General features: G+C 41.9%; 2 protein-coding genes across 7 annotated transcripts in view; one reads left to right on the top strand and one right to left on the bottom strand.

Annotated features, from left to right (window-relative positions):
- Positions 1 to 3,104: 3,104 nt before the first annotated feature.
- On the top strand, positions 3,105 to 7,744 carry LOC100232117 (cytoglobin). The gene is made up of 3 exons (XM_002196350.7): positions 3,105 to 3,368; positions 5,249 to 5,480; positions 6,663 to 7,744. Exons 1-3 carry the CDS (start codon positions 3,274 to 3,276, stop codon positions 6,789 to 6,791), a joined length of 456 nt encoding a protein of 151 aa, XP_002196386.1. The 5' UTR covers positions 3,105 to 3,273; the 3' UTR covers positions 6,792 to 7,744.
- A 5,307-nt stretch (positions 7,745 to 13,051) lies between these two features.
- The window catches only part of LUC7L2 (LUC7 like 2, pre-mRNA splicing factor), a 28,067-nt gene continuing 18,409 nt past the window's right edge, over positions 13,052 to 22,709 (bottom strand). For 2 of the 6 annotated variants that reach the window (XM_002196270.5, XM_030262869.4), the window contains 7 exons: positions 22,176 to 22,286; positions 21,367 to 21,510; positions 20,143 to 20,319; positions 18,095 to 18,186; positions 17,199 to 17,228; positions 16,109 to 16,303; positions 13,052 to 14,088 (listed from right to left, as the gene is read on the bottom strand). In XM_002196270.5, coding sequence (XP_002196306.1) covers positions 13,896 to 14,088; positions 16,109 to 16,303; positions 17,199 to 17,228; positions 18,095 to 18,186; positions 20,143 to 20,319; positions 21,367 to 21,510; positions 22,176 to 22,286 — 942 coding nt within the window. In that variant the 3' untranslated portion in view covers positions 13,052 to 13,895. Of the gene's footprint in view, positions 14,089 to 16,104; positions 16,304 to 17,198; positions 17,229 to 18,094; positions 18,873 to 20,142; positions 20,320 to 21,366; positions 21,511 to 22,175; positions 22,287 to 22,709 lie in introns of those variants that run through there. The other 4 variants (XM_012569117.5, XM_030262870.4, XM_030262871.4 and 1 more) reach the window with 3 other exon arrangements.

Genomic DNA, 22,709 nt, shown 5'->3' with positions numbered 1-22,709 from the left:
TTGGAAACTGAGAGAAAGCAACCCCCACTCTGCAGTACTGACACCACTTCCTGGCAGCTAAGTTGGAGGCAAATCCTCTTCTCGCCTGGCTGGGGATAGAGAAAGGAACAGCTTTGCCACAGCCCAAACACCACGGCTGTGCTTTCTGCTCCAGATTTCCCAGTGCCATGTGGCTCACCCTGCTTGCTTGATGTCAGAAGAAAGTAAAGATTCACAAAAAATTCACAGTAGCTATAAGTTAGCCTAGAAACCATGACAGTGGGGTGCTGGAGCAATGGAACCGTGAAGAGACCCTAGGTAGGAACAGAATGCTACAAATCCTTGTCTTTGGCAAGTAATGGTTCAAATAGATTCAAGCAGAAACTGCAACAGAGGTTTACAACATAAGATTAAACAATAATTTAGCAACAGGTGATAAGATATAAAACAACCTCAAGTTACCTTAGATAATTATAATGTTAAAGAACACATCCCCAAGGGAATTTGTATGTGGAAATGACAGGATAATGAACTGGACTGAGATCAGCACATGCACATTAAAAATTTTGTTACACAAGCATGAGTGACCAATCTCCTGTTTTCATATGATTCTTTTTTGGTTACCTTTTTGTAAAAAGGACTCTGCTTGCTTTCCAGAAGGTTGGAAAAGGCCTTGCTTGGCACCCTATTCTTCAGATTTGTAATAAAATCATATCTTGACTCAATGTGTTGATTTGCTCTTGCACACAAGGATTCCTTTCTTTAAGGATACCATTCAGAGGAGCTTCACCCCTGTTAGAAAATATGTCTCTTCATGCAATAGAAATTATGCTTGAGAGGATTCACTTCCTTTGGCATAATAAACAAAACAAACAACGGGAGAGGAAAAAGAAATAAACTAAGCACTCATCCTCTTGCCCACCTGTGGGGAGGTGTCAGCAATGACTTAATGATTAAGCAGCACATTTTTCATAGCTTTTCCATTTCCAGGCCAAAATAAATGTGTTTCTGGAGCTTTGTTGTTTCAATTGCTAGAGATTGCTGAGATGTGGCATAAATGTATATAGCCCTGTTAGAGATGTCAAAACTTTATGAGTAAAACTTCATTTTACAAGGACTTGGAAAATCATGCAGGGGGAAAATAGAAGATAATTTTCCAAAACAGTAAAAGTAGCACAAGAGTATGGAAGAATAGAAAAGCATGTCAGAGAGAGAGCATGGTGACATGCTTGAGGGAAAATGTCATTGTTTTGTCTGGTCAGGGAGTGCCCTGTGCTGCTGACACCTGGTTTGGTTGCAGAAAAAATTGTCACACTGCACCCCAGAACTGGGCCAACCAAATAAGATTAGTGTGCCTTCATGGAAACATGTTCAAGAAAGGGCAGGGAACACTGAAAAGGGAGAGACAAGTTCGGGGCAAGTACAGCATCCAACAGGATGATAACCAGTGGAAGAGCCCATGCTGGAGCAGTTGAGTAGTACACAAAAAGCTGCAAGAGCAAGGGACTCTCACACACCAACCCCAGCTCCTGCACCACCACCCATGGTCTCACCAAAAGATCTGGCTATAACCTGCAGCAGAGCGTGGGGAAACAGGACGGGGGGCAGTGAGGGATCTAAGTGTTGGTTGGCTGGTTTGTTACTTGGCAGTAAAGTAACTGGATTGAAATTTGTCAACTCAAAATAGGTATTTTTTGGCCCATGACAGGATGTGTGACTACATATCAAGGGATGGGGCATGTTTATACTGCAGTGTCCCAGAGGAGAATGGGGGAGAGCAGAGAAGAAGTCTACTAGGGAATAATAGAACATTTTGGATTGGAAGGGACTTGAATGATCATCTAGTTCCAACCCCTCTGCCATGGGCAGGGACACCTTCCACTAGACCAAGTAGCTCAAAGCCCCATTTAGCCTGGCCTTGAACTCTTTCAGGGATGAGGAACCCACAACTGCTTTGCAGCTTTCTATCACACTGCTCTTTGTTTGCTGTGTGGTAAAATGGAAGAGGGAGGCAAGAGGGGACAGATTTCAGTGAAGTCATCTGGAGCCTCCCTCAGCAGCAGTGGGACACAACCCCACCAAGACCAGTCAGTCTCTGTGAGTTTGCAGCCAGTACTTTTCCCTCTGCTCTGGGGTATTAGGCTGGTTTTTCTTGACTTGCCGCATATTTTCCCCTCACACCTGTTCCTTCTCTCCTCTAAACCACCCCAAACAATATGAAGTTTTTTCTGCCCTCAGCATCCAGTGGCAGTTTCTCAAGCCACTTAGCCCTTATTTTGCGTGCGTGCCCTGGACTTAAACAAGAACATTCCTGCCAGAGGTTAAGCCCAGGCATTGGACGGATAATCCATGAAAACTTTTTGCCTCCAGTTCCAAGACTATAACAAATCCAGAGATGCTGTCTGCAGCTCCACCCTGGCCCTTCTTCCACCCCTTATCTCTCTCCTAGGCAGTCAGAGCTCAGAGATAGGACAGAGATCCCAGCTGCACGCCAAGAGGGTTAGGAAAGTGAAATGCCCGCACTCCTGGCCTGGCTGTGCTGCACACTTTACCTCCAGTGCTAAAATGAAGTGGCTTTGCAGGGCACTATGGCCAAGGATGCTGTGCCACGCTGCCAATTACCATCCCTGCAATACTGTCATTTTGGGCTGGCAAAGCATCCTACCCTTATGGGACCAGGGCTGGGAGCAGCTGTGGGGTGAGCCCCTGTCAAACCAGAGCTGTGGGGAAAGCAGAGACCGTGGCATGAAGGCAGGACTGGAGAGGATTGCTGGAGATAGAAACAGGACCTTTGACTGAAAGACCAAAGAGTGCCAGGGAGAAGGGAGGGCAGGGCACCACAGTGCCCTCAGCACAGCAGCACTCTTGGGAGAAAACCAGGAAAATCAGTGCTCAGGCAAGGATCACCTTCAGGAAAAGAAGCCAAACACTGGCTTTGGCAGGGATGAGAGGGGAAGAGAATTTATCTTTTTTTTCTCCACTGAAAACTGCCTTTTTTCCTTTCTCTCCTCAGACAGTGAGACCTTTGCTTTGGCCCCTGACCTATGAGTACAGAGCTAGTCCTTCTCCTCATGTGGTTGGTTTCTTTCCTGATTAAAAGTGATTAGGTAGCTCTAAAACCTGCAGAAATGTTACTGAGGGTAACAGAGACAAAGAGACCCTTCAAGATCTCTTAAATCCCCAGGGCAGTATTTAGAGAGCCCTGAGGAAAGAACTGGAGCAGAAAGACTCTGCCAGGACCTCCCTGTCCTTCTCCCTCCTGCTGCACCCTCTGTTGCCAACATCTCCTCCACCATGTCACTTTCTGAAGCAGAGGTGCAAAGTGCCCGTGGTGCCTGGGAGAAGATATATGTGGATGCTGAGGACAATGGGACAGCTGTGCTGGTCAGGTAAGGAAAGAGCCCATCCAACTGCTGCCCGGAGGGGTGAAGGAGGAACAGCAAGGATGGAGTTACTGCCTAGGAGCATGCCATGATGTTTTTCATGCAGCCCTTGCTGGGGAAGAGGAGCAATCCACACAAGGAAAAATAAAAAGAAAAGGGGTAAGGGGGTGGGAAAAGAAGAAAAGACAAGAACAATATCTTCACCCATGTAAGTTAAAGAAAAGAAAGTGTGGTACGAAAGAGAATGGGAATAAAACATGGATATTATTTCCCTCTTCCTCTTTACCTCTAAACTCTTTAAATGCTTTTTTTAAACTCAGTATTTCACTTCTGATTCTCCTTCAGCCTCAGTCCATGTGTTCCACTGTATTATACCCTTTCTGTGGACTTTCTTTTCTTAGTTTCCATCCTGTTTGCCTCTCTTTTGTTTACCTTTCACATATTCATCTGGGACTTACATCACTTCCATAAGCATGGATTGGTTCAAATACTATTTCTAGTTATCAGACATTAACCCCTCCCTCCAGCTTTCTTGAATATCACACCTTGTGCCTGGATTACCCTCATGAAGCCTTACATGCTGCTCTTTCCTTCTGCAGGCAACACAATCTAAAGACAGGGTCAGAAATGTAGCCATAAAATGTTACTAGCATCCAGTAGCTTGCCTCCCTGGGTAATTTACTCTAGAAGGTTTTGCTTTAGTGTCCTGCAGCCCCAGACCTGCCTATAGAGAGTTTGGGGCTTCCCAAGACGAGAGACATGGCCATTATGGAAAGAGTCCAACAAAGGGCCCGGAAGATGATGAGGGGACTGTAGTACCTCTCCTATAAAGAAAGGCAGAGAAAGCGATGACTGTTCAGCCTGGAGAAGCAAAAGCTCAGGGGAATCTTGTCAATGTGTACATAAAAACCTGAAGGGAGAGTGCAAAGAAGGCAGAGCCAGGCTTGTCTCACTGGTGCCATGAGACAGGACCAGAGTCAATGGGCCCAAACTGAAACACAGGAGGTTCCCTTGAACATCAGGAAAGATTTTAAACTTCTGAATGCAACTGAGCACTGGCACAAATTGCCCAAAGAAGTTGTTGAGTCTCCATACATGGAGATACTCAAAAGCCATCTGAACATGGTCCTGGGCAACTGGCTTGACCAGTGGTATTGACCCAGATGACCTCCAGAGGTTCCTTCAAGCCCAACCATTTTGTGACTCTGTGAAATGCAATGTGGAATTTGCTATGGATATTTCAGGTGGATAACCCGTTTACCCAAAGGAGTAAACTGCTTTTTTTAAAAGAGTTTGACCAAGATGATTGTAATTGATCCAAGGTAATTTCAAGTACACTGAATTGTGTTACTTTTGAATAAATGGAATGAGCAGTACCCCATACTCAAACAACTATCCATCACAGGCAGTAAGAAAGCTTTGCAGTGGACTACAGGAAGGGGTTAATTAACAAAACCAATAGTAGGGCTTCTCTATGAAAACACCCACGGGTATCACAGCGGTCGTATCTGCTGTCCAGAACATCTTTGGGAATATTAAACTGTCACAACCACCCCATGTGAATGTGCTCCCACTTCTTTGTGAAAGTAACACTGAGAAAATATTATATTTGGAAGGAGTGGAAAAAGTTCATTATATGTCTATATATAGAATGAACAAAGCAAATGCTCCGGGGAGAGGCAAGGGAGAGACAACTGGCTGCTAGGTGCATGGGACTTATGCACAGGCACAAAAGGCAAAGGAGAAAGGAGGAATGCAGAAGTGTCTGTTCTCATAAAGAGAAGGGGAAAAGGGACATAAATGCGGAAGGCAAGGCCTGGAATGCGTGGCTATGTCTGCATTGATACCTTGGTCCACAAGTCAGCATGTCTCTCATTGCTCAACAGGATGTTTACTGAGCACCCAGACACCAAGTCCTACTTCCCACATTTCAAAGGCATGGACTCTGCCGAAGAGATGAAACAGTCAGATCAAGTCAGGGGCCATGGCAAGAAGGTTTTCGGTGCCATCAACGACATGGTGCAACACCTGGACAACTCTGAGGCCTTTCTTGGAATAGTGACCCCACTTGGCAAGAAACATGCCACCCAGCTGAAGATTGACCCCAAAAACTTTAGGGTGAGTGAGCAGCCCTCTTCCCAAAGGGCGTAATTGTGAGGAGGGCATGTTTTCCCCTTTGAGGGCTACAACTGAGGAACACAGGCTTTGTATGTAGGAATACATATATATGCCTCAGAGAATGGAGGTGGGGGAAGGTGAGATGGTTGATGGTGGAAGATGGAAGGAGTGAGAGATCTGGCATCAGTGGGGAAGATGGCTGTACAGCTGATGTGGTGCAGGCAGGTGATAGTGGTGGTGGGAGCTGCACAGATGCCCATGAGCTGTAGAGGGTTTTCTCGGTGCAATACGATTCCCGCACCTGCCATTTAATAACAAGATACAGAAAAGTAGTTTAGCACTGGACTTCAGTCCCTGATGTATTTTTTATCTTGTAACAGGAGCTGAGCTTTTCCAGGACAACTAAGCTGTTTTCCTGCTGTTATTGAGCAACAATGACAACAGCATTGTCATAATTAAACAAACTCAAATAATAAATACAGGATCAAATTACTTACCCAGATCCATCTAAGGTCACTAGCAGAGTGCATTTATAACTATTTTGTCTGCTTCACACAGGAAAAAGGGGCACCTTCTGGCAAAGATTATTTCCAAACAAAGGTGATTTCAAAAGCAGTGGGCCCAAGTTTCAATGAGTGGGGAAAATAAGGGATGATTTCTGGCTGAAAATACTTTTTCAGGGTAAAAATGCACACAAAACAATACATGCTGCACAGGAAAGGAGTGGCATTTCAAAGTATACCACCTACCTGACTGTAAGAACTCTGCTACAGAGTGCTGAATAACTAATGAGCAGGAAAGATATGGGAAAAACCTACTCCCTAAGCCATGTATTCCATAGGTGTCCAACAAAGGGCTCATCATGGCCTCTAAATATTTGGGACACTCCCCTGCCTGGAGAAGGATTGTAGTGGATGGATAATGCACATCAGTCCTATACAGACATCCTTAAGTTATAGGTGCCGTCAACATTAACTAGGGTAGTTAAAAACACCAGCAGCAGTTTTTTGTGAATTCTATAATGCAGCTTATTTTCCACGCCCTGTTGCAAGCTCTGCAGATCATGTGCTGTGAATTGTTCTTGTACCCCTCCAAGAATCCCAACTAAAGATATGTAAGTTCTTATGCCTCTAATATGGAGAGAAGTTCACACTGGTTGTTTCTTCCCTTCTCTTTGTTTAGATTATCTGTGACATTATCTTACAACTGATGGAGGAGAAATTTGGTGGAGACTGCAAAGCTTCCTTTGAGAAGGTGACCAATGAAATCTGTACCCACCTGAACAATATCTACAAAGAGGAGGGCTGGTGAGGATGTGCACCCTCCAGGCTTTTCAAACAACTTACCAGCACTGATTTGCTGCTTTTCAGCCCCCAGCCACAGCTGGAAAAATTAAAAGTAAAATAAGGCAAGAAAAAAGGCTTATATAATATAGATATCAATGTCAATAATTTCCTTAGCAAACTGAGTTTCTACAGCTAAACAAAACCTGCAGTACATCAAAGTCAACCAACAAATCCTGATACACTTTGCAGTTCCAGTGTTTCAGGTGGGTTCCTCTGGCCACTGTCCTTGAAGACTACATTTTAAGATGGTGACTTTAAGCTTTCTATTCCTAAAAGAAAGACTTACTGCTGCCAGCAGCACCAGCAGCTCTTTGGCTCACCTACCACCTCTCTATCCTCATGAATGACAGGAAAGAGACCATTTTGAAGCATCTCCAGAATCTTGGTAGAGGTCATTACTTAAGCCTGAGTATTGTTTTGCGTTTGAACTTAAACAAGGGGGAAGTGGTGTATGGGAATAACATCTGTGAGAGACATGAGGAAATTCCCATCTTGCATAAGCCAGAAGAGTCACCCAACCTTGGTTTCTCAGAGCAGCTTTCAGCACAAGGGATGACAACACTGAGTGTGGTCACTACTGGACCCCTGTGAGCAGGGATGAACATCTCCAGGGTATGGATTTCACTGTGTTATGCCCAGGAAGTTACTTGGGTTGAGTTCCCACATGAAGCAAGAGCTCAGCTCACTGGCTCATGTGCACTCAAAATGCACCATGCTGATGGAGACTGCTGCCTTGCTGTGTGGATGGCACAGCGGTCCAGTCACACAGCCTGAGCCTACCTTCAGTGCTAACTGGGTCCTGACCTATTTAATTGCTTTTGCTTGTATTCCTTAGACTTGGTGAAATAATCAGCTAGTAACTGCTAATAACCACATGCTGCTTTGCTTCAGTGTAATGCAATAAACACAGAGAAAGCAGATGTGCCCTCTCATTTGATTCACAGAAAAGGTGATGTGCAGCAGTGGCAGCTGGTTTCAGTGCACAGTTACTGGTGGTACTGGGAGATTTCCAAAACCAGCTCAAGCTCCCACCCAGGCACTCATCACACTTGTGGCAGTCAGGCTGCTCGTGGTTTTCACTTAACCATGATGCAACAGTTTTGTAAACAAGTAAAAATGCAGAGTTTTCCTTCATTCAGCATGTAGTTTTCCTCACCCACTGCATTTGGTAAAGGATGCTAAATCCCCATAAGTCCAGAAGAGGATGGGGCAGAGGCTGCTTTATTTGCTTCAGTTTTCTGTTCAGCTTGGGGAGAAAGGGAAGTGTATCACACAGCATTACCAAGGACTGTAAAAAAGAACAAAACATGTAAAAGAACATTTATAGTCTCAAATCCCTCTGAAGGAGTACAAGTAGTTAAAGCTCCGAAAAGAGGTGGTGCAGTTCTTTATTCCCATTGCTCTGCTGCAAACCAGTTTGAGCGGCAGCAATTAGAAAAGTTACAGTGGTTCCAAAGCAAAGCCCCCACCTACTTACCACATTCCAGAGATGGAGACAGAGGTTTGAGCCGGGATGAAGGCGCCTGAGGGCCAGTGCTGTAAAAGTGTCTTCTTTGCAGCCTCTCTGAGCCAGCACCTGGAACGATTTCTAGCCCTTGTGCACTTAGTTGAGCATCACCATCAATACTTTACCACAGTCAGCACTTGTCAGATAATTTCAGCCTGGGAAAGGGCTGTACAGCCACGGCAGCTCCTGCTGCTCTCAGGCCCTTTGTGACCTTACTAGTGTCCAGCCCTGCTATGCTGCTCCTTCTTTCTGATGGTGCATCTCCTAGAACTCTGCTTCCCTGCAGTGCTCTGGCAGCACCACTGAGCCTAGGGGAAGGGATTTGGGACTGCAGTTTCCCCAGCAACAGGAAGTGAAAAGCCAGAGCCAGGAGAGGTAAGTCATGAGAGACTCACTAATTGCCCACCGACTCCATTATATGCCCACAGAGGAGAAAGCAGGGAGAGCCAGGGCTAGAAGCAAACATTTCTTCCTCTTTCCTGCTGCTGACGCAACTTCTGCCCAGCAGTCTGCTGCTTCCCAGTTTTGCAAACTGCAGGGAAAGACAGATGTCAGCTCTTACTGAAAAGAATAAATAATTACATACATAGCAATAGTGCAAGAATTTATTAAGCAAGTGGAAAAAAGTGATCAAAGCAAAAAACCAAAGAGCAAGAACCATCATGCAGGACTGGATGAAGAGTGCATTAACATTTTTATAAGCCCCTACATCAGAAGAAACTAATCTCTACTGCCTTGGAATAAAGGAAAATGATACTGAGGAAGGTGACATGTTGGGAAGGATAGATAAATATGATTGTCTAGCAGAAGAATCACAATAGTACAGCCAGGATGAAAAAAATGCCCCCTACTGGCTGGACAATAACCTCACCTACAGAGGGGTCCAAAAGCCAAATGGACCGTTCCATCTCACCCCCCAGAATGTGTGGTTCACCCCACACCTGTAACCCTCCCCTGAACCATCAGGTGTCTGTGACCCCATTGGCCCAAGTCCTGTTCCAGCCCACCTTGGAGCCCCCCTTGATAAGGGGTCTCCGAGGGGCCAGACGCTCTCTTGGAACTTCTTCCCTCCTCTTGGATCCCCCCTCTCTTGGAACTCCCTGCTCTTCCCTTTGTCTCTCCCCTCCCCCATCACCTAAGGCCCTGCCACATACTGTGTCTGGCAGCTCCAGGCGGGACCTTTCACCATCCCGAATAAACCTGATATTCTAAGAGCAACCAACTGAGATCTCTCGTCTGAATCCATCCAAACTGTCCTGGAGCATCTTACGTCCTTACAGTGACATGTGAAATACGGGACAGAGAACAGTAAACTGGAGGGGTTATCAGGTGCTGCACACATCTACACAACACTGCACACTGCCACTGAAGCATGGCTCAGTCTGCATTTATACTTAGTTTAATGCTGACTGCAATCCCCATTATCTGTGTCCCTACAGCTAAACCCATCTGCTTGGATGTAGCCACCTTGGCTGCCTTGCACCAGCCCCAAGGGTCTGAAGTCTTGCTACTATTCTCTCTTCAGCTACACAGATAATCCCTGCTTCAAGGCTATGCTTAATCATCACTTTGTTGCATTGGTTTAGAGAGCTGGTTTACCTATTTTCTCCCATTGCCCTTGGGGATGGGTGGTGCAAGACAGCTGGACAGAGAGAGGGGCTCCAGGGCAGGGCTATAATTGAAGTAACAGGATGGTAACTCATAGATTCAATAGCTGATGGAAGCCAAGTGGACAGAGGAACAGCCTCCTGTGGCAGCTCCACTGCCAAATTTTATGTTGGGTAATGGGATACAGTGGCACTGGGCCAAGCACCTCTGCTTGGAAATGTCACCATTTTACCATGTGGTTCCTCCTGTTGCAGTGGGAAAAGCAACACACAGGCTGTGGTGGCACTGGGCCAGACTGCCCAGGGAAGTGGCTGAGTTGCCATCCATAGGGGTACTTAGAAGGCATGAAGATGGCACTTGGGGATGTGGTTTAGTGGTAGGCTGGGCAGTGCTGGGTTAATAGGTGGATGTAACGTTCTTGATGGGCTTTTTCAAGGTAACCAATTCTACAATTCCATGTTCAGGAGAGGATCTCATTCCTGGTAATGTGCCATTCTCCAGCTCCTTATCATCTTTTTGTTTTGCACTCCCATGACTAATCTGGACTGATTATGAGATATGGGAATGATGCTTGCAGGTGCACTGAGGTTCAAATGCTTTAGATCAGTTAGGTAATTTACTTTTTCTGCTCATTTTATCAAGTTGAAGATGTACAAAAACTGCTATGGAGCTACAACTGCATCAGAAAAATTTCCATGATCTCAAAAGTTGATGCTCAGCTACAGCACCTTGAGGTTCCTTCAAGAGCTCCATTTCATAATCTATTTAAGCATGAAGACTAAGGTCAGTCCATACCACTATTCAGCTGTCCAGCAGGAAATTTACAGGTGATGAATACCTCAATTTTGCACTCCTGGAAATTAAGGTCATTGGGTTCTGATGAGTGGAAGATCCGTATTTAGGCACAACTCTCCTCTTCTGATAGATTGTCCAAATATTTTGCATCCTAAGTGTGTTTCATCAGTCACACTGTTTTTTTTCTTCCCAACTGCACTTCAGTCCTGTATTTCCACAAGTAATTCAGGTTATTTTTTGAGGGAATCAGAGATACCTTTTTGCTTAACATTTAGTGTGGTACTTCCTCTACATAAGGAAAGGCCCAAACCCAATCCCCCTTTTGTAATTAAATTTAAAAGCCATGTGTAAAATGGATAGCATATCATCCAGAATTTGCTAGTGTGGAGTCTAGGCACTGTTTTATCACAGTATGCAAATTTCACCCACCCTCCCTTCCTCTCCCTTTATACCATACAAAATTTCTAGTTGCTGGCAGCAGAGGGAGACAGGTCCTTAGTATATTTCTGGAATATCATTCCAGAAAGGAATTCCGCAGGAATCACTGGCACTTGTGCTATGTAAGATATATCTAGAAATGACCGGTCACTTTTTGTAACACCACTAGAATTCCATTAACAACTATGTGATGATAGGTATCTTCAAGCACTTACACTCTGGCTGTAGCAGATGGACAAACACCGGTAACTTCCATTCATCAACCACCTGGACCATCCAGAAATGAAATCAAGAAACTGTCCCAGGAAGCAAACTCATGCTCAGAATTCCAGTGGATAAATAAAAAAAGGGTTAAGTAGTTAGTCATCATCACTTTGGCAGCTTAAAATGATGTGAATTCAAAGTGGAATGTGCAATGCTGGATCCAAGTCCTTGCAGAGGTGTAAAGGTCCTGTTTACAGCTTTCACTGCCAGTCAATACACTGCTAAATTATCTTCAGAGTTAGAATTATCACCCATGTACTCTGACCATATGGAAGATGCGACAGAAACAACACTGAGTATGAATGCCCAGAGTGAATGGTATTACACAATGATGTTAGCGGGCCTTCGTAGGCACTTGCACTAAGGAGAGACAGAGGCTGCAGAACCTGCTGGAAATGCCAACAAATCATTGCAAACACTGCTCTTAAGCATCACTATTATATAACTCAGTAGTGTGAGCACAAGGAGCAAAATTTACCAATATCTAAATTCTTCTGTGTAGGAGTAGGGTGTATCCAAGTAGTTTAAATACCCCAAAAGCACTTTTAATCCAAGAGAATGGACAGCAACCCCTTCAGACCAAGGGCACCCTCAGCAAGTTGGTGCAGTCAATGCACTGGAGGAAAGGGATACCATCCACAGGGACCTCAACAGGCTTGAGGGGTGGGTCTGTGTGAAGCTCAAGAAGTTCAACAAGGCCAAGTGCAACGTGATACACCTGGGTCGGGGCAATCTCAAGCACAGATCCAGGCTGAAGGATGAACAGATGGAGAGCAGCCCTGACGAGGACTTGGGGCCGAATTAGGGGTGGATATGACCCAGCAATGTGCATTCACAGCCCAGAAAGCCAAACATGCCCTGGACTACACCCAAAGCAGTGTGAACAAGAGGGTGAGAGAAGGGATTCTGCCCCTCTGCTTTGCTCTGGTGGGACCCCCACTGACCCCACCTGCAATGCTGCATCCAGCTCTGGGATCCTCAGCACAGGAAGGACATGGACCTACAGGAGTGGGCCCACAGGAGGCCATAAAGAAGATCAGAGGGATTAAGCACTTCTCCTATAAGGCTGACAGTTCAGGTGGCTCAGCCTGAAGAAAAGGCTCTGGAGAGATCTTATAGCATGTTCTAGTACTTAAAGGGAGCCTACAAATGGAGAAGGACTTTTTACAAAGGCATGTAGTGTTAGGACAAGGGGAAATGGCTTTAAATTGAAACAGGGTAGATTTAGACTGCATATTAGGAATCAATTCTTTGCAGTGAGGGTGGTGTGGGGTTGCCCCCAGAAACTGTGGATGCCCCACCCTTGAAACTGTTCAAAGCCAGGCTGGATGGGGCTCTGAGCAACCTGGACTAGAGAAAGGCGTCCCTGACCACAGTAAGGGGATTGGAACTGGATGATCTTTAAGGTCCCTTCCAACCCAAACTGTTCTATGATTCTGATTCCACATGTTTCTGCTTTTGAAGATTTTAGTATAATCAGATTGTAAGCAGAATGACTGCTTCTCCTAACACGCATCTGTATGTTAAAAACTCTATTAATCAGGTATTTTTAAACTGCTAGTTTACCACCTTAACAGACCAGTATATCCTTGTTAAGTTATTGGACAATAGGGTTTCTTTTAAATTTTTTTTATTTCTTTTGTTCTTAATTTTTGTTTGTTGTTGCTGGTTTGTTTTGTTTGTTTTAATACAATTAAAGATGTACTCCACAAGAAAAAGCAGAAAGAGTCCTTCTGGAAAAAAACAAATATATTGAACACATACCAATCAAATGGTACAGATATGGGACTGGCTTTGATTTCAAAATTTAAGTAGAAATAAAAAAGATGTAATGCAACAGCTGTTCAATTTCCAAGTCTAAATAGGCACTGTAAAAAGACATTTCCGCTTTCTCCAGCACACGTTCCTGTCTAAATGCTCCCACTGTAATCAACTCCTAGGATCCCAAACAAAAATAAAACCCAACACTGGGAACATAATCTTAAGAGTAAAAGTTAATATCCATCCACCCACCCTCTTACAAAAAAGCAAACAAAAAAATCCCCCCAAATACAACCTTTCAATGCTGCTGTTTTGACTGGAGCAGAATTGGAGAATTTATAAAGGTTCAAAAGCACCCAAGGCAAGTAGTACAATATAATTTGTTCACTAACTTATATTGGAAAGGAGATTAAAAACATTGAGATCTGCATCTTGGTACATAAAACTGTTGTCCTGAATAAAGAGAAATCTTTCAGAGAAGTTTTACAACTTGGTGGAAGTCCAGGACCCAGCTTTAGGCACCATTAATTCATGGGGTTTAATTCTGACTTTGTTATAACCACTTTTTTATACTGTACATCTACCCTAGTTGTATCAGTGTTGGAACTGCTCACTGGTGTCCCTTTGAACAACTGTAAACTAAACCAAAGTATGCAACTCCATAGGAAGCTAGAGATCAGGTGAATATACAGCCAGTTATATCTCCCCTGCTTCACGCTCCTCTGAGCTCCTTGGCTCTTCTGATCGGCCGTTAGCGCTTTCGTACGAACGTTTCTTGTCCTTGAAATCCCGTGGTGACCTCTCCCTCGAGCTCCTGTCTTTGTCACGAGATGTTCTATCGCGATCTCTTGAACGTTCTTTGTCTCTGGAAGATCTTTCTTTAGAGGATCTGAAAAGTGCAATGCATTTGAAAATTCAAGTTTGACGTGAACTGGTAGCTATCAAACAGCACTTAAGATTTTATATTTTCCTTCTTTTTCCAACCCAGCTTTAGATTTATATAAACAGAAGTGTATGAGAAGACACCAAATCATTCTACCCGTCTCCCTTTCCAACTTCAAAAGACAAGTACTTTGAGGTAATATTTAATCTATATTTATTACAGAGCCCAGATTAAGTTCAAAGTGCTTCAGTACATCTCTTACTTTCAACCTCCACCTCCAAGTTTACATTAACTAGAGTTGAGCAGAAATTTCTCATCTGCAGTCTCTACTTTAAGAACAGTGTCTAGCCTTTCTTGGACTATAAGTTACAAACTTAAAAAACACATTTAAAAATAGGAATTTGCTTAAAAGTAGCAGGAAATTAGCTTCCATAATTCTGGAAGGGAGGCTCTATATGACAAATATGAACCAAATCTGGAATCTGTTTTCTACAACCATACTTTGTTATAAGAATTAACCCTGGTATGACTTTTAAAGGTTGGGGTAGTTCTCTTTTTAGATATTTTACTCTGATAAATAGGCATTTTCAAAACCTTTATGATGGAGACAGAAAAGGCCTGTTTTGTTAAGCAAATTAGGTAGTTTTGAACTAAATTAGCTACCTGTATGAGAGAAAAATGCATTAGACACCCTCCTCTATATTCCCTTACAGATGCACTTAGGTCTCTTTTTGAAAAACATTCCATCTGTATTTTATCACATACTGCAATCGCAAAATGTTCTAATACAGATTTTTACAGAAAAATTTTAACAGCTCACCCATCATTTCCAAGTTGAAAAATTTGGTACTCTGGACAGTAAAACTGTACTCTCTCCACTTACATAAAGTTACTGTCACTTAACCTCCAAACTTCAAAACTAAGGTCTGCAAAATGCTCCTCTAATTTCCTTTTGCAAGCTTACAAAGAAGTGACCTTTCACATTAGCTGCTCATCTGAAAAGATTACATTCCTTACCACGCAGTCAGTGTTTTGCAAGACTTAGTACTTTAAAATCACTGGGATCCAACAGGCATTACCCTATTCCACAAACTACATGTCACAGAAGAAGAGAAGCCACAAGCCAAATACAGCTTCATCCTGGAATTAGTACAACTGTTCATCAAGTACCTTGTGCCCAAGCCCCCTGCAGAAGTAACTGTGATTTAACTCCGGAAATAATTTGAACTATAAGCTCTGCCTGTGTGGCCACTTCAAAACCTGACCTTTTATCTTCTTGTAGGTCAACAGTCTCAGGGTTTTAGGACTGGGCACCCTTTCACTGTACTGCTCTCCAAGTATGCCACAGTGGGTAACCTATACAAGAAAGGAATCCTGTTTATGAGCAGACCTCCCTACCAAATGCCTCATTGTGCAGTCCCAACTCTTTTAAGTTATGCTCTTCTCATTCATGTAAACAAGCCAGCCAATCCTCAGGGAGCAGATAGCAACTGAATCATTCAAAAGCAACAGCCCCAGCCTGCCCCCTGCAGTAATCTTCCCATGAGAGATCCTTGCAAAGCACAATCTTCAGATGCAGTGCAAAAAGTTTACTTTCAGGCATACCTAAACCTACTCTTATCTGGTGCAGTTCACAACAGATAGGCTCTGGTGTTGGGAACTTAGAGCCCAAAGGAAAACCTAAATGCATTGACAGTAAGAGGACTGTTGCTATCCCTGGGCTCAAATGAAAATCATCTGTTTCACTTTCTATGCTGCATGAAACTAGTATCAACTTGACCCTAACACTCTGTAGCACTCATCCAAAACAGATATAATATATAACCCTGTTATTGTTATATATATAAAAAAAGAGAGACTAAAGCACTCTGGTGTGCCAAATCATAAATATGCTGAAGTTGTAACTGAAATCTGAGACAGACTCAAAATGTGTTGAAATTATTAAGTGGGAAGCACAAACTTAATTTAGTGTGAAAATTCTCACTGTGTGTTGGGAAAAGCCATTTAATTCTAGGGCAACATTCACCTCTTTTTGGAGCTGCGTTCTCGGCTCCTCTCCCTGGAGCTGTGCCTGCTTCTATGATGGCTGCGGCTCCGGCTGCGGCTGGTGGAGCGGGACCTGTGGCGGTGGCGCTTCTCACGGGATTTGGAGCGAGTCCTTCTCTTCCGTTCCCGCGAGGCTGAGCGAGAGCGGTGTCGGCGGCGGTCTCGGGACCTAGACCTAGGAACAGAGAGGGCTTACAGCACACACTGCTCTCACCAGAGTGCTGTGAACATGACACACTCTATGTGTAAGTGCATCTGTACAGAGAATGGCCTGCAGTGTTCAGAGCCATTGCAGTGTCTGATTCACAGGCAAACAGACAGGGGGAAAGCAACATTAGAAAGCCTACAAACTCCTTTTTGACTAATGCAGACAATTTTATAGTTAATTCATGACTGTATGGCTACAGCATAGCCAATTCACTATCCTCCTGAAAGCAAACAAAATAGGAAAAAAATCTACTTCTTTACATTTTACACTACTGTCTTTATCAGGCAAAGAAGAACTTCATGATGCAGTGACAGGGATCATCTGCCAGCATCTATGTGTTATGATGTTCTTTAAAAACTGGACTATATTGTTCCCCATAGCTACAACAACAAAACTAATCTGTAAGGTTCTAAACACTATACAAATCTGGCATTTTCTTTTCGCCCCCAAATCGCTTTGCAATCATACCTCACTGGTGACCTTCAACTGTGTAGACCTGAAAGTACACACATACTATTCATGGGTGATCTGATGAGTTAACCTGGTGCTTAGGGATTTTGAAAACATGGGTCATCACCAAAAGGTATTTGCCAGAAGCTTTTGTAAAGAAAAAGCAATTCTCTGTGTTTTACGTATTACTTGGGATAGGAAGCTGCATTGTAATAGCCACAAAATAGATGTAGATGTAAAAACTCAGTAGCATGGTGATAGTGTACAAACACACAGAGAGATGACTATGTAACAGAAAGCTTTGTTTGCAAAGATGGACATTTAAACTAACAGTGCCAGACAGTCTTAAAATGTTCCAGCTTGTGAAAGGCTAACTTCACCGCTGGTATTCCTTGTCTGCAGATTTATATACCTTTTGGCATGCTTGCTGTGGGATCTGGACCTGAAATAAATGGAAAATAGTAATTTTTTTAAGAGAATCTCACTATCAAATGAAGTGCAATTTAGTAATAATAAACCAGACTAGTTGACCTATTGTTGTATTTCTTGCTTTAGTAGCAAGTATTTAAAGGCCTTTTATTTGATGTCAACATCTTTGTAACATGTTTATTAGGAAACACATCTCTGTTTCGTGTTGGTTGGGGTTTTAAAAATTTATTTTTCAGACTACTCTACTAGAAGCCCAGAAGATTATCTAACCAGCTTTTTAACTTACATCCCTCCCACAGAAAAAAGCTTACAGGGGAAGCCAGTATTTCCTGATTTCCTGACAGGCAAATAGTACCAAACTGCAATAGATTTCAGAAATTCACGCTGTTAACCTCTGAAACTTAACATGCCAAGAGAAGTGCAGCTCAGGTTCCATTCCACTCTAGCTCCACCAGGCCTGGAAGCTACTATGCCATAGAAGAACACGGAACTGCTTTCCTTAATCATGCATTCAACTACTTTCAATAAGGAAAATTTCTAATATCTCTGAAAAAAATTGCTAAGAGATGTAAGGAGCTCGTATGTGTGTAAGCTCACATCTTTCAGGTCTCAAAACAAGGTACATGCCTGAAAATTATTTCAAAGGCCCTTTGATCAAGTATGTAGAGACAACTATCAGTAGTTTTTAAAAAGGCTTTTTATGAGAACAATTCCATGTTTTAAGATTTAGAATGAAATTCCATCTCAATCCTTCTAAGATTCCAAGAAATGCAAATTATTGTAATTCTGAGTATTTAGAAATGTGTATGAACTATATCAGAGTTTTCTTATTAAACATAAATAGGTCATAATGCACATGCAATTAAAACTGATTCCTACCTCCTTAGTTTCTCCCTTTCTTCTCTTTCCCTCTCCTCTCTACGTTTCAGACGTTCCTGATTTCGTTTCTCCTGTTTATCAGCCACAATCCTCTGAAAGCAAAAGAATATATTAAGTTATATAAAAAAATTTCTCACATGAAGGTGCCATAAAAATAATCTAGACAGTTAACATTCAGTTCTTTCCCTCAGGCATATCCCCTTTCCCTTGTGTATATTATTCCCACTCTCTTCCTCAGTATATATACATATATTTTTTTTTTTTCTTGAAGAAACAGAAGTTATTGCAGAAGAGCTGCACATGGGTGTTACACGAAGACCTGAAATATGCAGATTTAAATATTAAGTTTTTAATAAAGGGGAATTCAGAACAGTAAGTCATGCCTTTAACTGTGAGAGTTTCCATGCCAATCCTATCATATTTTTGACAGTGGGAAAAGGCAGAAAGGAATCAGAACCAGGATAGTTAATTGCTTCTTAAAGGACTTGGTTGGGCCAACACCTAAGTTTTGATGCTACTTGTTTCTGTATTATGACTGTGGGATAAAATTAGAGCAGATGCTTCAGCTGATAGCCCCCAGGGTGAACTCACTACTACTGGGGACAAGGCACGCTCAGTAGAGGGCCCTCAGGTGTGGAACTCACAACTGGAGATCTGGCCAAACCCAAGTCTTGCCACCTTCTGGACATGATGCAAGAAATTCAACTCTTTGTAAAGACCTTCTTCTGAGAGGTGGAATTGCCCCAGCAGCATCTTGATTAGATCTCTGAGGAGAGCTCTGAGGAAGGAGGGGATAGTTATTGTTTTCTTTCTTTATTAGCAAAGCACTTTGAAAGATTAATTTACTGATGCTTTGGGAATGTGAAATAGTTATCCATGCATATTTTGTTCCAAATTATATAATTAATTAGTTATTTCAACCCTTTCTGTCAAATTATACCTGTATGGTACAACATCAACACTAGCAAGGTTTCTTGTTCAAGTGACTCTGCATAATTTCATGGAGGGATGAGAGAAAGTACACCTGACCTGTTCTAGGCATCTAAGATTTAAGTTACACCAGCCTAAATTGGAGGAGCCTAAATTGGCAACATCAACAGGAAGAGCTGGCTCTCCAAAGGGTAAGTCACAGTACCCATGCAAGACAGCTGGAATATTACAGAACATAAACCAAGTCAATTTATTCAAATTCAGTAGCAGCAATTTCTGCTCTTAGGAATTCAACCAATTTAGCTACTGTCTTTCATGACTTCTAGAGATAAAATGCTTAATTGAGCTGTGAACTCCACAATTTGTACATTAAGGTCATAAATGGCATCAGTGTTCAAATCCATCCTCTTGAAAATTAGAAGTCCAGAATATCATTCCATTAAGTATTTCTTCTGGCATATGATTTCTGTTCAAGGTAGGTTCTAATATTCCAACTAGATTTCAAATGTTCAAGTTATAGAGAACATGCAACCTCCCCATAACAATTATTTCTGACTTCAAGATATACATAATTTGGTGTTCCTACTTTGGATAGCTACAGCCTTGAGTTGTTTGATTCTATTCAAAATAATTTCCTAATCTTTGTCCAGGTAAAATAAACAAATTGAGTTTTAGTCATTCACCATACAGCAGGTTGTTTGAGTTCCAAGCATTTCTTCACATTTTTTGGAAAAGTTTTCGAAGTGTTATCATCCTCCTTACTACATGCTCTTGTCAAGAGTCTCCTTATTACTTTTAGTCAATCATCCGGCTAAAAGTAAAGTTCATTTAGCTATCTCCTAGGACTGCTATGTTTCAGTATCGCGTTGTTCATTCAAAATACAGTTCTCCATTTTAAAAGGAGATTCAAGTTCTTAGTTACCAAGATGCATTATTCAGTGCAAAATAGGTCATCTTAAAAATCTATCCAGGTAATTGATGCTAAATTACAATGTTTAGTCTTTTTAGGCTCATGAAATCCAAGTTTAAGGTGATATGAAAAAAATTCACATACACAGAAAGGCTGTCTGGCAAATAATTAAGTAGGAGCACGCACAAAAAATGGAAGAATGATTTACCCTGAGTTCCTCAAGCTTCTCTCTTATTTCAATAAATCCCAAATGCAGTTTTCCTCCAAAGTGATCAGCAAGTCGTCGGTCATTGTCATGAAGACCAAGATAAGCTGAGCACACTTCACAAACCCGTAGCTTCTGCTGTTGAAAGCTTGAGGCAGGCATGGAATTCCTGTATACTTCCTAGAAAAGGAAAACATTTGCTGTTACTTCAAAATGCACATAAACACACGGATGACACTTCACTGAAGATACACCACAAATATCCAAGTCCAATGCACACCAGAACACCCTTTAATTAATTCACACTATTCATGCTTCAACTGTATCACTTAAGATACAGGGCATGTTTCCTTATTCTGAAAGCTGAACTTATTCAAAAGCAGGACATCAGCAACTGTTTTTGCAAATTAAAAGAAAAAAAAGCTGGGTAATTCCTACCTTAAGATTATATTACACAGAAGGATGATGTACTTTTTCATGTACAACAATGAATACACATTAACACTGCAATCATATGTTGACGTATTATGAAAATATGACACCACTTTTAATTCTGAACCCCATTTAAAACACTAATAGTTTCCTAAGAAATCTATCTGCTTTTTAGAAACTAATTAAACACATAATCAGAGCAAAATTTACCTAAAGACATTCAGATGATAGATCAGCAAGACTACCAGCAATCCTACTGGTACTATTGAAACAACTGCAGATACTGATTTCTAGAAATTTCAGTATCTTTGTGTAATATAATACGGAAAAGCTCTTAGGGAGTTCTGTCACCTTAACATTATAAGGATCATTTTGACTTTCCTGATACACAAGACATGAACTCTTTTAGTGAAGACAATTGATCACTTCACTGAAGCTTTCCAGCATGAGATTACAACAGGGTTGCCACAGTAAAAGCCGTGAGACCAAACCAGTTAAGTCGGTGCAACCATCACAGCCACAAAGGTAGTGTCCACAGATAAAACTGACCAACACAGCCAAACTAAAATAAATGCATCATTTGTGGAAGGAAGTACAATTTTAAAGGCAGAGGAGTGTACTGAAGGGTAGAAACTTTAACTGTACACGATGCCACAAAGCAATTTCTTTAGTTTTATGTGAAGCAATTAGCTAAGGAATTGACAGAGATAAAACATCTTGCACTACACAGAGGCCAAGCAATTTAGTATTTGACCCTGCCCTTTCCATCCCCCAATGCTTACACAGTCAACTTACTTCTGCTTCTCTCTTCTTTACCCGAGCCTTCTCCACTTCATCCATTACTTTTTGAGATTCTTCAACATTCCCATCAGCTCCGAGCTGCTCTACTTTGGCCAACAGTTTCCCAATTTCTTCATTCAATTCATGAACTCTTTCAGCCTTGAAAGACATGGAAAGGCTTAACACAGGAAATACTCTTAATTATGGAGGACAATCTGAACTACTACTGAGTTATGATATGCAAAATTAGGAGGACAAAATTAAAATAAACACACAGAGAGACCTTCTCTAGTTGGAAGTGAAACAGAAAATGCCACTGCAAAAAACACAGACAAAGGCTAAGTTACCAAGTCTATGTAAAATTCCGGAAAAGGATTTTGTTCAGAAAACTTCAAATAATTCATGCTGTTATCTGTATCAGTCTTGAAAAATTAGTATTTGTACAACCATTGCTCCTAGCATTTACATATATGTGCAGAAACATTACAGGATTTTTATTCAAAAAAGACATAGAGAAAAGGACATTGATTTTGTTTACTTTATAGATGAAGTTTGGATCAAAAAGTGCAAGAATTACGAACATTTCTATAGCATGAATTCAGAGTCAAGTTTCCTGAGGTCAAAAACATCAGAGAGGTCTCTTCCCTCTGTTCTCTTCTGTGCCTTAAAGGCAGTTTTAGGAAGGATAGAGAAAATTAATTACTTCCCCCCCCCCCCCCCCCCAGTAGGAATTCTCAGAGTTGATATATTTTCAAAACTTCAAACTTGCTCCTTAGAAAAACTGGCCTCCAAAAAGACAGCAGTAACTCATCTGCTATACTTACTTTAGCTGCAACTTCAGCGCTGATCTCTTCTTGGGTTTCTGCTAGTCTTTTCTTAGCCACTTCTGTTCGCCGGTCGCAGTCTGCAATAAATGACTGCAGGTGGTCCATTGCCTAAAACATCAGTAAGAACAAGGATCAATGCTGTCAAGAATATAAATATTTCATAAGCTGTAAGGCTTCTTCAGTTTATTAAGGCTTCACTTCCACAAGTTTTTATTAGTGATTAGTGAAACAATAATCTACCGGTTCACGCTGACTAATCATACCTATTAATACAAATTATTAAAAAAATTATAGCCTACACATTGTCATACTTTCTAAGTATTTGCAAAAATTTGGAAGTGAATTTGTCTTACAACAGAAAAAGAATTAGTAGTGAGTATTTCTAGTGTCATTAAAATTCTTGGAAGGCTATTCAGTATCACTTCATCCATGAATTCACTTCAGCCATGACAGAAAATACTGAAACTTTTCACTAGGTTTTAAGTAGGTATATTAACCATCCCTCCAAATAACAATTAAAAAAACCAAACC

Source organism: Taeniopygia guttata, chromosome 1A (genome assembly GCF_048771995.1).
Source record: "Taeniopygia guttata chromosome 1A, bTaeGut7.mat, whole genome shotgun sequence".
NCBI classification, from domain to species: domain Eukaryota; kingdom Metazoa; phylum Chordata; class Aves; order Passeriformes; family Estrildidae; genus Taeniopygia; species Taeniopygia guttata.
The sequence above is the reverse complement of the archived record's forward strand: the minus strand, read 5'-3'. Positions and strand labels throughout refer to the sequence as shown.

Coding starts and splice junctions, on each gene's coding strand:
- LOC100232117 (XM_002196350.7), top strand. CDS start 3,274: ATGTCACTTTCTGAAGCAGAGGTGCAAAGTGCCCGTGGTGCCTGGGAG. Junction 3,369..5,248: donor GGGACAGCTGTGCTGGTCAG/GTAAGGAAAGAG, acceptor ATTGCTCAACAG/GATGTTTACTGAGCACCCAG. Junction 5,481..6,662: donor TTGACCCCAAAAACTTTAGG/GTGAGTGAGCAG, acceptor CTCTTTGTTTAG/ATTATCTGTGACATTATCTT.